The 17,214-nt window shown below is 38.5% G+C and overlaps 1 protein-coding gene across 1 annotated transcript in view; it reads left to right on the top strand.

The window, feature by feature from the left end:
- Window positions 1-17,214, top strand: part of LOC113064926 (DNA-directed RNA polymerase, mitochondrial-like) — a gene marked incomplete at its 5' end in the record, with an annotated part of 47,153 nt that overhangs the window by 9,645 nt on the left and 20,294 nt on the right. The window contains 10 exons of the mRNA XM_026235939.1: window positions 2,956-3,105; window positions 4,862-5,029; window positions 5,139-5,309; window positions 5,409-5,648; window positions 8,375-9,166; window positions 10,448-10,570; window positions 10,718-10,840; window positions 12,897-13,076; window positions 15,184-15,270; window positions 16,128-16,241. Of these exons, the coding sequence (XP_026091724.1) occupies window positions 2,956-3,105; window positions 4,862-5,029; window positions 5,139-5,309; window positions 5,409-5,648; window positions 8,375-9,166; window positions 10,448-10,570; window positions 10,718-10,840; window positions 12,897-13,076; window positions 15,184-15,270; window positions 16,128-16,241 (2,148 nt within the window). The remainder of the gene's footprint in view (window positions 1-2,955; window positions 3,106-4,861; window positions 5,030-5,138; window positions 5,310-5,408; window positions 5,649-8,374; window positions 9,167-10,447; window positions 10,571-10,717; window positions 10,841-12,896; window positions 13,077-15,183; window positions 15,271-16,127; window positions 16,242-17,214) is intronic.

Here is a 17,214-nt window from a genome sequence, read left to right as displayed (position 1 = left end):
GAGATTGAAACCCTCTCTGCTTTCATATCTAGTTATAAGGAGCCAGTAATATTAAACTTCGAGCCTCTGGTGATGAGAGATTCTCAGCACTCATTATTTAGCGGATCATCTTGAGCTCTGTTATGATTTTGTACACGCATGACGACACAAACACACTGGTTGTGCCAGGATGTTATAATAACATGCAGTTAGTTAATACGATTGTTGCTTTAGCACATGAATATATTGCAATTAATAATAATTTTATTAATTATTTTATTAAAAAAAGTCATTAAAATGAAAGTAAGGATAATTATGAGTGAAATGGGAAGAATTTTTTTTATATATAATATAATAATATAATAATAATAATATAATAATACTAGCTCTGTTGCTTGGAATAAAGCAACAGAGCTAGTATTTTTTCTCATCGAAGGGGGATGCATTTTCTCCCTCTCCTCCCCTTATTTTCCCTGCTTGCTCTCTCGTCTCGTCTATTGTCAAATACTTCTGAGAGACTCTTTCTGCACTGCTCTCCAAACTGAAAATCATGGATTTGATCCACTGCTCTCTCAACGCAATAGACACCATCTTCTCGACGAGAAGCTTTGGTTCGAGGGAACCTGACTGTCCTGCCGGAACGTTTGCAGCTGGCTACACGATGGACGCGTGGGAGATGTGGCAGGTTGTGTGTCTGGCGGCTTTTTCAATGGAGGACATTGAAGATATCTACCTATTCAGAACCATGATAACAGGTCTTCTGCTGATTGGATTAGGCTTTGCCCTGGGTTATCGAAGAATTCAGAAAACGGGAAAAGCTGTCCAAAGCCTCATAAGGCTGCCCGTCATGATTGAAGCAGTGGGCACAGCGGTCAGCACTGAGACTGAGACTATTAACTGCAATATGGATACCATCACGGAGAAGCTCAAGGCTTTGCAAAGGAAATTGGATGGATTTGGAGACCAGAATGGACAAAGAGAGTGACTGGTAAATTGGAATGAGGCTACTGGCCCCAAGACCAAACAATTGCAATCTTATCTTCTTTCGGCTCCCCTCTACCAGCACTGGTATCGGCCAAGGCCAGTGTTGGGAACAACAACAACCCCTGAAGAGCACTGCAGCGAGACGCTCTTGCGTTCCTCCCCCCCTCTTCCACAGACACCTGCTGATTGTTGACTCTGACTAGGACTTGACCAAGGCTGTCTCCATGGCAACTTGCTCTGTCGCTATCACAATCTGCGGACTGAGGCACTAGATTTGAATGCCAGCTCTCCAGGCCTACAAATACACCAAACCCCACCCCCCATCCCTCGCCTTCACCGCTTTGTACCGCCAGTCTGACAAGCGGGTCTGTGACCAGCGCCGTAGGGCTGATGGACCGGATGGCTGGATTACCTCAACCCCTGTTGCAAAGTCATGTGTTTATGCTGTATTGATTATGTGCTTTTGTTGCTGAGATGTTTTTCCTGTTCTCACACTGTACTCCCAAAGGAGGACAGCTTCCCTCCTCGCTTCCCTAATGTTATGCTGTATCCTTCTTCCCCTGTACTGTATTTCCTTGCCTTGTACCCAAGGCAATAAAGTTGATTCTAATCTAATCTAAAAATGTTAGAAGGTAAGAACGATGGTAGACCAGGGCAGGGTGCAATTGACAGTCTTTAATAAAGAAAATAGTCTTTCACAGCATAAAGAGAACAAAAATCACGGACTTCTTTCAGCCAAAACAGAAATTGCCAGACGACAGGGTCTAAGGGAAAAAACTACATAGATCTCCATGAGAGGAGAGGCAGGGTCCCAGTCCCAGTCCAAAAACAGAGAAGACCGCCGGCGGTGTGAAAAGCCAAGGGCAGGTGCTGCACAGGTTCTCTGCAAACAGGCACAGCCGGATAATACACAGTCCAATGACAGTATAACTCACAGTTGCAATAATGACTAAACAATCCACGGACAAGACAGGACAAGACAGGACAGGACAGGACAGGACAGGACAGGACAGGACAGGACTAGGAAACAGACGTGTCTCACGAAAGGTCATCGAATAATCCGACAATGAGACAGGGCTAGAAAGAGAGAATAAGAAGCAGAGACAATCAAGGGCAAAAGAGGGACAGGTGAGGGAATGAAAGGGGAGACAGCTGAAAGTGATAATGAGCGGAGGAGTGTGCGTGATAGAGTGAGTAAGTGATCACAAGAGGGAGACAGAGACAGAGGAAAAGACCAGGATCATGACAAAAAATTACCTGGGTGTATTAAAGTGACACAAGCTAATAATATTTTTAGCAGGGAAGTAAAAAAAAAATGGTTATTTCATCATTGATGTTTTGAGGTTTTTGTGGTGAATTCTGAATGTGATATTGGTCGCAGTCCATTTATGATTTGTTTGTCCATTTTTAAAACTCGGAGGACCACAATGGAAATAAGCCGATGGCTTTTTTTTTTTGTTTGTTTATTTTATCCTCAACAGTTTTTTGTATTAATTTAAATTTTTTGTCTAATAAAACAAACAAACACACACAAACAAATACGAATAAAATTGTCACTTATAAATAAAATCAGCAAATTAGATGTTATAATATGATGCAATCGGTTACTTAGTATATTGATACTAAGGCTGCCAGTTTAAAACTTGAATTTAGTACAATTAATAAAAAATTGCAAATAAATCTATTAAAATTTTGCATAGGAAAATCAGCCTTACATTATACTAATACAGTTGTTACTACTAAGTTTAAAAATAGTTGCTGGTAATAGTAGGGCTGTCAGTTTAACATCTTAATTTGGCACAATGGATATAAATATAAAAAAAATAATCTGCATAGTTTATACTAATAAAATTGTTACTAATACATAAAAAGTAAAGTAAAAGGTAAAATAACCATATTTGATGCAATTATATCTTTTTAATTAACTAAGCAGCAAAGTGCATTTGATTTGCATTTATTTTACTGACTTCATTGCAATCTTGTGTGTTTCAGAGGGAATGTTCCACGTATCCTAAACTGGACTTCAGCCTGAAAGAACTGCGGGACCGGTTTAGTCTTCAGCTGGCTATGGAGAAGGCCACTACCATCACTATTGACTCAGTGGAGACCTTAAAGCCTGTCACCGAAAACATGGCCAAAATGGTATGAAAGCACAACCTGTCTGATTGTGGGGTAAGATGTGTCAGTGTATAAATTGTGCCTAGCTATCTAGCTGACTGCATTATTTTAGTTGCATGACAGTATATTTAGTACAAGCCAATAAACATAGCATTTTTTTAGACTAAAACTAGTTTATCCAAGTCTAAAAATATGTAAATTTGGCTAAAGATTAGCTACAGATTATACAATTTAGCATTTTACCCAAAATAGTAGCTGTGGGGTAAAAATTTGTCAGTTTAGGGTTAAGATGTGCCAGTGCTAAGAAATAGTACAGCTACAGTAAATAGTGTTATAAAATGTTGAAATTCCCTCACTACATTTATTATTTGGCTTATGTTAAATGTAATAATATGCTGCACAATATGGGATGGAAATTGAATGGAAAGTAGATTGTTTTCTTGTATTCCCCAATGATCTAATCTTCTCTTAACATGGAGTTAATTGGACACAGCTTTTTAGCTTTTAAGGAATATTAGTTTTGAATATTAGTTTTAATTGCTCTTGGCCTAGAAGGCAGCATAAGTAAAAAAAAAATAATAATAATAATAATAATGAAATAAAAAGTGGCACCTCTTACCCCACTTTCCTTTACACCAAATTATTTATGTCTGTTTGTGGGCCAGAGTTAATATTGCTATGACTGGTTTCTCTGAAACAAGCACAGTGGGAATCCTCAAACATAGGAAACTGCCATAAAGAGGCCTTTCAAAATCACATACACACGTGTGGGCAGTTTTCCTTTCAATAGTTAACACGTATTTTTTTAGGATCCAGATTTGCACCTAAGCTATGATCCATTGGCTAAATACAGACATCTTTGAAAGTTTCCAGCTCATGCACTGGAAGTAGCCCTATCCCTACAACCCAGTTTCTGTTAATTTGGCATTTGCTCCACTGTCTGTGTTCCCTCACGAGAAAGGTCCCCCATGGTCCCGCAACATTTGCGCTAGGGTTTAATGGAATAGAAATGCATTGTAATGTGTCCCCACCAGTGGGAGAGAGTCATCTTTCCATCGGAGGGTCAACATAACTTATATGGGTCATCCGCCTGCTCCCCCAGTCTGTAGGGAAACAGAAAAGCATCCTAATAAAGAGATGACCCACTTTTAGCCGGGCAGCACTGACTCCCCACCGAACCTGATTGTGTTGTGCATAAAATTCACATCTACATTTAAATTAGATTTTTTTTTAAGCCACAGGCTGCTTGAAAGGAGAATATGATGTAATGTAAAGGCCACAAATGGTAGCTGAATGAATCTCATGAAAACTTGTAATTTAAAGCCTGTAATGATAATGAAGCCTATTTTAGGAGCATTAAGCCACTTTATTTTCATGACAATTAAGCACATCCTCTTTCCAAATTCTCAGTATGTTACTGTAATGGGGAAAAGTAGTGTATTATATTAGGGATTCCCAAACTTTTTTTCACAAAGTCCTTGTGCGATATTAAGTTAATATTTCAATATTATAACAACCCTTTGCGTGTTCGTTTGATCGTAGATGTAGTGCTCACATAGCCTGCAGGTAAACTAATACATTTTTAAAAGATAATAAAAATAGCATAAATTTTTTATTTGTTTTCATTTTAAAATCATTCATTTTCATTTTGCATTTTTATGATTTAACTTAAATTGTTAGTTTACATTATGGTATTAGGTGTACTGAAGTAAATTCTTCATTGCCAACATTTAAATTTCCAATTGTTCATTAATATTGTTGAACATTTATATTTTTATAGAGAGAATTACTAGCGACACAGCGCAAACACTGGGAAAAAGCTCTCCTCCATGCACTGAAGGAAAAGAAATGGATATCATCCAGCAACAGCCAGAAGTCCTGGAGTACCTGCATATACCCATACCTATGTATCCTGGATGATCAGGATTATGTGAACATCATGCTTCAGGTACCAACTTTAAGCCAAATTTCCATGAGGTGAATAAAAAGGATCATTTCTTGGCCACTAGAGCCATAAATAAAAACATGTCATATTTTAACATGCACATTTTTTGTAGAGTTTAGACAAGCTATCACCCAGTGGTGAATCTTTGCTTACCATGGCGGAGGAGATGGGAAACCGAGTCTACAATCTGTACTCCATCCGGCAGAAGAGTCACAGTCAGATGATTGAGAAGCTTGGGAGTATCTACAACACGTATGCTGAGCTCCTGGCCAACGACAATGAGGTACAAGATTTGGCTGACCAGACCTGACACCTTCAGTTTGCTCTCCAATCAGATATCTAAACTGGCTTTTACATTTTATTGCCTCCTGTTTCATCATAGACCAATGGCATGCTGCTGCGGGAGTATTGGGCGAGTCTTGAGATGGAGAGGTGCAGCGGTCCCTCTCTTTTAAGTGACGACACCCCTTGGCCCCTGGTTCTGATGGTGCAGCTGGGCAGCTTCTTGGTTGACCTGATGGTTCGCGAGATCAAAATTTGGAGCAACATCCTCAATCCTGCTCAAGAGAAGAAGCTTATCCCCATCCTTTACCACATGTACACGTTCCGCAGCAATCATAAGGTAAGAGGTCGAGACCAGCTGGACTCAGTCATACTAGTTAAAATACTGCACATCCCTGAAGTGATTGTTCATGGCTAGACAGTCAAATGACTGTCCATTAAAACATCCGTTCTCCATCTAAATCCTGTCACAGACACGCATGTTTTCATGAATTATGGAATAATATTTCCTGTGCGAGTGATCGCAGGCCAATGGAGGAAGACGGATTTTGGCGAAACAAATCTCTTTTTTACTGTCCTCTTAATTGCACGTTTGATTAACCGCCGAGGGATTGCAAAAAAGGGGGAGGAAGAGCCCAAAAAGATTGTGAGAATTTCCTTTTTTGTTCTCGAAATCTCATTCCCCATGCTGCTGCCATCGCTCTTGGCATGCTTTATGGGCTTCAAAGACTAAAAGCTTAACTCCAGTTCCTCCGCTGCGTCTGCAGATGGCCCGTGCAGCAGGGAAGAGCTCTCAGTTTAGCGTGTCTCTGGATTATTCATGTGGCATGGTAGCTGTCGAATGGATTCACATTCCTTTTCGAGACATTTAAAGTGCCACCTTGTAGCAAGACGATCTCCATCTTTCCTTCTTGAGGGTTAGACTAATGAAATGACCTGACAAATCCAGTTCTCTGTCTTGTGAACTGGATCCTTTCAGTGGGTTTAGTGTAGTTTAGTCGGATTCATGAAACAAATGACTCTTGTGATTTGATTCTTTTTAGTGAATGAAAAACATACAGCACTACCAGTGTAGTTCGATTTACGATTATCATTTTTTTACAAGATACAGCAGGAACAGTGTAGTCTGATTCATGACTAACTCTTATGAACCCATTTCTTTTAAAGGGGGGGTGAAATGTTATTTCATGCATACTGAGTTTTTTACACTGTTAAAGAGTTGGATTCCCATGCTAAACATGGACAAAGTTTCAAAAATTAAGTTGTACGTTTGAAGGAGTATTTCTGTTCCCAAAATACTCCTTCCGGTTTGTCACAAGTATTGGAAAGTTTTTTCCGAGTATGGCTCTGTGTGACGTTAGATGGAGCGGAATTTCCTTATATGGGTCCTAAGGGCACGTCTGCCGGAAGAGCGCACGCTCCCGTATAGCGAGGCTGAGCAGCACAGACATTTCACTGATCAGAGCGATTCACTGATCAGAGCGAGAGCGTCGCGAAAAGTCACAAAAGAAGTGTGTTTTTGGTTGCCAGGGCAAGACAACCCTGCACAGATTACCAAAAGAGAAACAGCATTAGGGGACCAGTGGATGGAGTTTATTTTTACAGAGCATCAACAGAGTTGTGCAAGTGTTTTTGTTTGTTCTCTGCATTTCGAAGATGCTTGTTCACAAGGCCCAGTTTGACGCCAGATTTGCGTATCGTTTATTTCTTAAGGATGATGCAATCCCAAGGAAAAAGGGTCACGATCGTGTGTTGGAACCGCAGGCGGTGAGTAAAACTGCTTCAAATATCTCTGCCTCCTTGTTAGTGCGTCCCCTCCCATGCCGGAGACCCGGGTTCGAGCCCCGCTTGGAGCGAGTCGTTGCTGCTGCTGCTTTCGTTCAGTTTCAGCCTCTGGATCTGATTCTGGATCATAAATAAACATCTGAATCTGACTGTAAGCCATGGTTTGTTTTGGATGATGGGTTTTCCCTCACGGTAATGTCACAGCTTCCACATGCTCTCAACGCAAAAGCCTATTCGCGCTCGTGATTCTTTAGTTCCGCCCACACGTCACGCCTCCAGCCGGTCGTGTTTTCCTGGGAAAAATCGGTACAGACTATCTTTCTGTTATGAATATAATAAAACTAAAGACTTTTTGGATTTATGAAAGATGCAGTACTACTCTATATGTACTCAAGATTAACAGAATATTGAGTGAAAATGAGCATTTCACCCCCCCTTTAATGAATACTTAAAAAAGACGTGTTACCACTTCAGATCAGTCTGAACCACAGCCCTGAATACTGAATCAGTGTAATTACCCAAATGAATCATTATCAAATTGCGAAATCTTCATCAATGCCCATCCCTGCTTGTTTATACTATAATATACAAACAATTTATGTCAACTGAACCTTATAGTAAAATGATATATTAATTTTCATTATTCAGCATTCACACCAAAGTTGTTTATCCATCTCTCAAAGACTGTAACGTCTGTTGTGCACCATAAACATTTTACCAGTAGCACACATACCATATTTTTCGGGCTATAAGTCGCACCTGCGTATAAATCGCATCAGTCCAAAAGTACGTCATAAGGAGGAAAAAAAACATATAAGTCGCACTGGACTATAAGTCGCATTTATTTAGAACCGAGATAAAACATTACCGTCTACAGCCACGAGAGGGCGCTCTACGCTGCTCAGTGGTAGACTACAGGAGCACTGAGCAACATAGAGCGCCCTCTCGTGGCTGGAGGTGGTAATGTTTTCTCTTGATTCATTTTTCTTGGTTCATGTCAAATTAATTTTGATAAATAAGTCGCACCTGACTATAAGTCGCACGACCAGCCAAACTATGAAAAAAAAGTGCAGTTTATAGTCTGGGAAATAAGGTAAGTCATCTCTGGTTTATTTGAAGAGGGTTACAGGCCTGCTGGGAGCTAGCAATGAGAGATACTTATTAATGTAGACCCGTCACGGCAATTAAGGATTTAATTGCCAAGTTAAACATCCTTTTTGTGACATGCCTTTAAGGAAAGTCTTGATTTTAATTTGTTCTCCTTTTTGGCATCCACATCAGATTGGCTTCATCAAACCACATCCTATTGTGACACAAATCCAGAGGGTTGCGATGGAAACTAAACTCACATTCGACTCTTACGTCATGCCTATGCTGTGTCCCCCTGTTCCCTGGACGTCCCCAAAGAGTGGTGCTTACCTGTTGACGCCAACCAAGCTGATGCGGTCCACCGATGGAGCCATCCAGCACCAACTTCTCCTGGAGAAGTGCCGAAGTGAGGATCTTCATGCCGTGCTGGACTCCCTCAATCAGGTGGGCAACAGTCCTTGGAAGATCAACAAGCCCTTGTTGGACATCATCATCTCAGTCTTCAATGACAAAGGCAGCGACAAGCTTTGCATCCCTCCACCTCTCTCTGAAGCACCCGAGGTTCCTCGCTTCAACCCTCACGACCCGTCCTACACTCAGGCCGAGAAGGCCTACATGAAACGGGAGGGAGTCAAAGCCAAGAAGAAGGTGGCGGAGATGCACAGCCTCCGAATGGATGCACTGTATAAGTTGTCCATTGCAAACCACATGAGGGACGAGATCTTTTGGTTTCCACACAATATGGACTTCCGAGGGCGGACGTACCCCCGGCCGCCTTATTTTAACCACCTTGGTAGTGATGTGACCAGAGGATTGCTGCTGTTTGCCGAGGGACGGCCTCTCGGGCCCAAAGGCCTCGACTGGTTGAAGATCCACTTGGTGAACCTCACGGGGTTGAAGAAGCGTAGCTCACTAGCTGGAAGACTGGAGTATGCTGAGAGTATCATGGAGGACATACTAGACTCGGCAGACCGTCCTCTTGATGTAAGCATTTTAATAGCACCTTCACCTTACTTACATACTAAGAGTTGTACAGCTGGGTGAACTTATGTACAACTAGTGACGCAATGAGTGGAATTGCAATAAGTGATGATGATGTTGATTGAGATAAATACTAGTTATAATTATTGTTTAAATTGACTATAATTTTAATACAACATTTTAATGGAAAAATATTAAATATAAATATAAAAATAATAATTATTATTATTATTAATTAATAACATTATTATTAGCTAACTTTATGATCAGTATTAGGGCATATACGTAATAATAATAACAACAACAACAACAACAGCAGCAATAATGATAATAATAATAATAATTATTATTATTATTATTATTGGAATAATTAAAAATACTAATCATTTTAACTAGTTATTTTGATTATATGAAATTTTCAATTTCAGTATTTTATTAAAGAGGGTTCTAATTTTATAATAATAATAAAAAAAAATATTGTTATTATTAATAATAATTACTATTATAATTGTTGTTATTGTTATATGTGCTAGTATTAACAACAATAATAATACAAAAATGAATGTTTTAATTTTATATTTAAATTTAATATATTATTTATTTATTATTATTAATAGTAATAATGATGTATATAATTTACTGTTATTAACAACAACAATAGTTATAATTTTTATTTAAATTATTTTTAAAAAATTATCATAGCCCCAAAATACATATCATACAAAAGAAAAAAAGAAAAACAAATCAACTTTAAGTTTATTAATATTACTGCAAACTGCATAAGCATATTAAATTTCCTGACTATACACAATTAAAACATACATTTTCCCATTGTCCATATTATCAAAACAAACCTGAGATTCATTTTTGGGTCATAATTCTACAATATATAGTTTATGCATTTATTGCATATATTGTAACAAATATATACAAATTGTAAAACAATAAGAGAAAATATACAGTACAGAATATTTGTACTATATCATTATACATTAGATATATCATTATAATGCAATCATAATATGCTATTTAACATGATACTTATAGTGCAGGATTTGTTTCAATCCTCTAATTTTTATCTTCAGGTCTGCCCTTAATATTTTCAGCCTTTATTATGGCAGACCTCAGTTCACTCTGCATGTAGACCTTCTATGTATTCACTACATTCAGATCCGAACGTGTCACACTGCAGGATGCGAGCTATGACTGAGCCATATTTTTGCATTTTATTGAAATGATTGTCACTTTCCTTGTTCCCTAAAGAGTCACAGCTCTATTTTGCAGGGTCGCAAATGGTGGATGAATGCAGATGAGCCGTGGCAGGCACTGGCTTGTTGTATGGAGATAGCAAATGCCTCGCGCTCACCCGACCACACCACATTCATCTCTTATTTCCCAGTACATCAGGTACTGAACCTTTACTTTACAGTTGTAATATACAGGTATTAAGAACAACCAACTTTTGTTGTTCAAATACAAGTAACATGTGAAGTTATAGACTTTAAAGCTACTGTAAACCGATAAATATGCATCCTCTCTGTCTCTCTCTCATAGGACGGTTCGTGCAATGGCCTCCAGCACTATGCTGCCCTCGGCCGGGATGTGATCGGTGCTACTTCGGTAAACCTCATGCCCTGTGAAGTGCCGCAGGACGTCTACAGTGGTGTAGCTCAGCAGGTCAGTCACGCTCAGCACCAGAGGGCAGCAGTGCGTCTTACTGCCCTCTTGAGCTGCCTTTCCCAATCTTTTCTTGTCCATAGTTCCATCAATTAGATACACCCCTTCATCAGCACCGAGGTCATATCATACTGGGTAATATCATTTAGCGTTTTCATTAATCTTAATATAACGCTCATTATTTCAGTAGTTCACTTTTAAACTTAAAATAATAGGGTGAAAAACAGACTTACCAAGGAGCTCCCTCTCAAATGAATTTGATACTTTCTTTCAAATGAATTTGAAATCATAAGATTGATTTGTGCATGTATGTGTGTATATATATTATTAATATTATTATGATTGCTGGTTTTATTAAATGTTATAACAATAAGATAATAAAATTATAATTAATTTATTTTATTATATAAAAATAATAATTTCCTTTAGAAATGCTCTGATGTAAATATAATAATATAGTGAACATTATTGTGGTTAATTAGAGATGTTATATTATTTTTATAATTAGAGTTAAATACAAATGTGTGTGTGTTTGTGTATACACAAACAGACACTCACACACTTTTTTCTTTTATATATATATATATATATATAAAAGAAAAAAGGGATCAAAATCTTTCCTGCTTGCGACTCACTGCACTAGAGCACCTCCACAATCAGCCTCTACCATTTTAATTTCTATTAATTTTTATTAAATTTTATTTGAAGTCAACTCTGTGTCAGAGGCTTTTTTTCATCCTTTTTTTTCCCCCTCAAAGCTGAATGTTCCTCTTAAATTGCTGCATCTACACAACTCATGGTCTCAAAGGTCCAGTTATATTTCAGTAATGGGAGGACTGGCTATTTTTTAGAGAACACTATCTGAGATATATTGACCTACCTATTGACTTGGCTATATTTTGGGAACACAGTATAATCTCTAAATACTGTGTATCGTTCTCTCCAGAAACATCAGGTTATCTGAAGGGTACATAGCAGACGTCTCAATGAGCTCTGTCGAGTCAGAGAACGGTTTAAACTGTTTCATAGGGTAAGCTCTCAAGAGCCCCAGTAAAGACTGTCAACACCTTTCATACCTCATGTGTGATTAATGAACCTGCTCCTCCCTTCCTGCAGAATAAGCTATTTATAGTTTAAGTGAGGGACAATTGTGGTATTTCTGTTATCAACAGTTTTATTTCTGAATTCCCACTCAAGGGTCTTTCAAATAAGTTATAGAACACTGATTCCCAGCCAGGGGTCTCTCTACCTAAGGGGATACTTATTTGTTAAATAATAATAATAATAATAAAATTGTTTAAATAAAAAAATTAAAAAAGTAATGATGATTATTTATTTATTTTTTTATTTTCTGTACACAGCAACGTGCAAGTTTGTGTGGATGTTATATGTATATATATTTATATTTTTACATTTATTTTGTTTATTATTATATTTATAATCTAAACAAATAAAAAATAACATTTTAATAATATATAAATGTTATATTTATTTAAATATCATTACCAGTTATTTATTATATTGCACTATAAATCTAATATTAATGTATAGTTTTATTATATATTTTTTTAAAATTGTTAATATAAAAATTTATTTATATTTTAAAGTATAACTTAATAAAAACTACATTATTTTATTATGAATATAATTCATGCATTTATAATATTAAAAATAATTTACACATTTATTATACATTACAAATATATAAAATAAAATAAATTTAATTGTTTTAATATAATATAGTATAGTTTGTAATAGTTTATTAGCATATTTAAAATATATTATTATGTTTATTGTATAATGTTTAAAGTATTGTATTTTTTAATATACTAGTATACTAGTATACACTGTAAGTCGCTTTGGATAAAAGTGTCTGCTAAATGCATAACTATAATTGTAAATAAAAAAAATATATGCAAAAATATAACTTTTCAAACTACATGATTAGTCATTTGTTGGACAATCTTAACAAATCGTGAACAATCCTAACATTACTGTGACTAATAAGTGCATTGGTTTATGGAGTCTCAGAAAGGTGCGCTGTGCCGTGTCTCAGGTGGAAGAGTTCAGGGCTCGGGATGCAGAGAAGGGATTGAAGATCGCGCAGGTGCTGGAGGGCTTCATCAGCAGGAAGGTGGTGAAGCAGACGGTGATGACTGTGGTCTATGGCGTCACGCGCTACGGGGGCCGTCTGCAAATCGAAAAGCGACTGAAGGAAATCGATGATTTCCCCAAGGTGAGGCTCGTTGCACTTCGGTTAAAATGATCATAGATGTACTAACAAACTGTGGGATGAAAAATGGCTCAAGAGTTTCCGTATGAAACAAACCTTGTCCTGCATGATGTTTGGATGGATGTGGTCTGATCCAAATGTTCCAGCCCAGAGTCTGCAGAAATCCTCCCATTTTTGCTTCGATCTGGTTCTGGCCTTTAACCTTTTCTTCAGCTCGACATAAAGGTGAAGAGTAGCTTGGTAATCTTGCTTTACATCACAGATGATGTGAACTTTAAGCATTTGTGTCAGTCCTGATTTCCTCAAGTGTGGCTCTCTGTGGTCCACCATAGAAACATGTATCTCCCAAGAAACACCACAGAAACATCTATCTCCCAGGAAACACCACAGAAACATGTATCTCCTAAGAAACACCACAGAAACATCTATCTCCCAGGAAACACCACAGAAACATGTATCTCCTAAGAAACACCACAGAAACATCTATCTCCCAGGAAACGCCACAGAAACATGTATCTCGCAGGAAACGCCACAGAAACATGTATCTCGCAGGAAACACCACAGAAACATGTATCTCCTAAGAAACACCACAGAAACATGTATCTCCCAAGAAACACCACAGAAACATGTATCTCCCAAGAAACACCACAGAAACATGTATCTCCCAGGAAACACCACAGAAACATGTATCTCCTAAGAAACACCACAGAAACATGTATCTCCCAAGAAACACCACAGAAACATCTATCTCCCAGGAAACACCACAGAAACATGTATCTCCTAAGAAACGCCACAGAAACATGTATCTCCCAAGAAACACCACAGAAACATGTATCTCCCAAGAAACGCCACAGAAACATGTATCTCCCAGGAAACGCCACAGAAACATGTATCTCCCAAGAAACACCACAGAAACATGTATCTCCCAAGAAACGCCACAGAAACATGCATCTCCCAAGAAACGCCACAGAAACATCTATCTCCCAAGAAACACCACAGAAACATGTATCTCCCAAGAAACGCCACAGAAACATCTATCTCCCAAGAAACGCCACAGAAACATGTATCTCGCAGGAAACGCCACAGAAACATGTATCTCGCAGGAAACGCCACAGAAACATCTATCTCCCAGGAAACACCACAGAAACATGCATCTCCTAAGAAACACCACAGAAACATGTATCTCCCAGGAAACACCACAGAAACATGTATCTCCCAGGAAACACCACAGAAACATGTATCTCCCAGGAAACACCACAGAAACATGCATCTCCCAGGAAACACCACAGAAACCTGCATCTCCCAGGAAACACCACAGAAACATGCATCTCCCAGGAAACACCACACAAACATGCATCTCCCAGGAAACACCACAGAAACATGCATCTCCCAAAAAAACACCACAGAAACATGCATCTCCCAAGAAACGCCACAGAAACATGCATCCCCCAAAAAACACCACAGAAACATGCATCTCCCAAAAAACACCACAGAAACATGCATCTCCCAAAAAAACACCACAGAAACATGCATCTCCCAAAAAACGCCACAGAAACATGCATCTCCCAAAAAAACACCACAGAAACATGCATCTCCCAAAAAACACCACAGAAACATGCATCCCCCAGGAAACACCACAGAAACATGCATCTCCCAGGAAACACCACAGAAACATGCATCTCCCAAGAAACGCCACAGAAACATGCATCTCCCAAAAAACACCACAGAAACATGCATCTCCCAGGAAACACCACAGAAACATGCATCTCCCAGGAAACACCACAGAAACATGCATCTCCCAAGAAACACCACAGAAACATGCATCTCCCAGGAAACACCACAGAAACATGTATCTCCCAAGCTGTCGAGAATGAAAGAGACATTATCAGTTCTTTGAGGAACCAAAATGGTTCTTCTATGGTGAAAATCCACTTTTGAATCTTTATTTTTAAGACTTTAAATTCATTTTATTTACTGGTACCAGACATATATATGCAAATGCATGTAAATATAATATTTTTGCCCTGATGTGCCCTTTTAGGTTTGGATAAAGCATTCACACTATTGTGCTTTTATTAATATCTAACAATGTGCCATTTTCAATCCACAGGACTACATTTGGGATGCTTCACATTACCTGGTGAAGCAGGTTTTCAGCAGCTTGAAGGAAATGTTCACTGGGACAAGAGAAATCCAGGTATTTGATATCACATTCCCTTATACACTTTAATAATCAGGAGTGTTTAATTTTTTCACTTGGTGGTCACGTTTACTGTTGTTAAGCAAATTTTCATCATTTAAATAGGAATCCAGACGATTTTGACTTTTTTTTTTTTTTTTTGAATGAATGAATGAAAGAGTATTTTTGTGAATCGCCAGATATAGTTCTCCCATGATGCAACTGTCTGCGGCTCATGAATTACAGCTGCAGGAAACAGAAAAGGAATGAACGTCCCTGGTGCAGTAGATCAAGGACCAGCCGCTCTCTGTCTCCTGTTGCACCCCTCTGGGGAAACGAGCAGACACTCAGAGCGAATGTGAAATATCCCCCACTTTTCCTCCACACACAAGCAGCTTCCTAAATAGGTCAGATCCGCAGGAGCGGCGGCAGTAGAGCCCAGGTAGTTGATCATTCCCGTTACCAGCAGAAGGTGATACAGGAGACGTGGGCCCTTGCTGTTAGTGAACAAGCTGATGAATGGAGCCACTTCAGGCCCGGCCCGCTTCCAGATGAACAGAGGAATTTATCTCACACAAAGTGTTTCAGGGAGAGCACTCGGGACGTTATGAATGTGGCAGCCAAGTTGCGCAGCCGGCACTGTTGATGCAGATCAGCTGGTTTTTTTTAAACACTTCCTCTCAGCAACAACTTCCCACCTGTATTTCTAGATTTTTCCAACTAGCACATCCGGAGACTATTTTTTCCGTTGAAGACAAATTGTTATGCATAGGGGTTTCAGCTTATCTAGTTCAAAACGATATATAAATTAGGTTTTGAATGCTTAATGTACTATTGGATCGATTGGTTGACGGTGTTCTGACTTTTTCTCTCAGGAATGGCTGACGGAGAGTGCTAGGCTAATAGCTAAGTCTGGGAGAACGGTGGAATGGGTGACGCCGGTTGGACTTCCTATTGTTCAGCCCTACCACCGAACAAAAAACCAAATGGTAAGTGTTTTAAAATTAACTTGCCAATTTATCTAGTTCACCATTTTAAACACATTGGCCTACAGTTCATCCTCTGACCCCTTATGGGCATAAATGCTTAAATGAATGCATAAATGAATGCATAAAACTTTTAACAATTTAATTACATTTACATTTACATTTATTCAGTTAGCAGACGCTTTTATCCAAAGCGACTTACAGATGAAGACAGTGGAAGCAATCAAAAACAACAAAAAGAGCAATGATATATAAGTGCTATAACAAGTATGAGGTTAACACAGTACACGTAGCATGGGATTTTAACTAATATAATAAAAAAATAAAAGAATAGAGCAAGCTAGTTAGAGGTGTTTACAAAAACACACACACATACATATACAATTGCATAATAAATGAAAAGAAAATAGAATACAAAAAGATTAGAAAGGTAGTTAGATTTTTTTAAAGAATAGAATTAGAATAGTGAGTGTTAAAGTTAGAGGGTCAAATAAAGATGGAAGAGATGTGTTTTAAGCCGATTCTTGAAGATGGCTAAGGACTCAGTTGCTCGGATTGAGTTGGGGAGTTCATTCCACCAGAAGGGAACATTTAATTTAAAAGTCCGTAAAAGTGACTTTGTGCTTCTTTGGGATGGCACAATCACGCGACGTTCACTTGCAGAACGCAAGCTTCTAGAGGGCACATAAGTCTGAAGTAACGAATTTAGGTAAATAGGTGCAGAGCCAGTGGTAGTTTTGTAGGCAAACATCAATGCCTTGAATTTTATGCGAGCAGCTATTGGAAGCCAGTGCAAATTGATAAAAGAGGTGTGACGTGTATTCTTTTTGGCTCATTAAAAATTAATCTTGCTGCCGCGTTCTGAATTAATTGTAAAGGTTTGATAGAGTTGGCTGGAAGACCTGCCAAGAGGGCATTGCAATAGTCCAGCCTGGACTAATTAAGCTTTTAAAATGTAATTAAACAAGCTATTTCT

Source organism: Carassius auratus, chromosome 47 (assembly GCF_003368295.1).
Source record: "Carassius auratus strain Wakin chromosome 47, ASM336829v1, whole genome shotgun sequence".
NCBI classification, from domain to species: Eukaryota; Metazoa; Chordata; class Actinopteri; order Cypriniformes; family Cyprinidae; genus Carassius; species Carassius auratus.
This window is presented reverse-complemented; position numbering and strand designations above follow the sequence as displayed.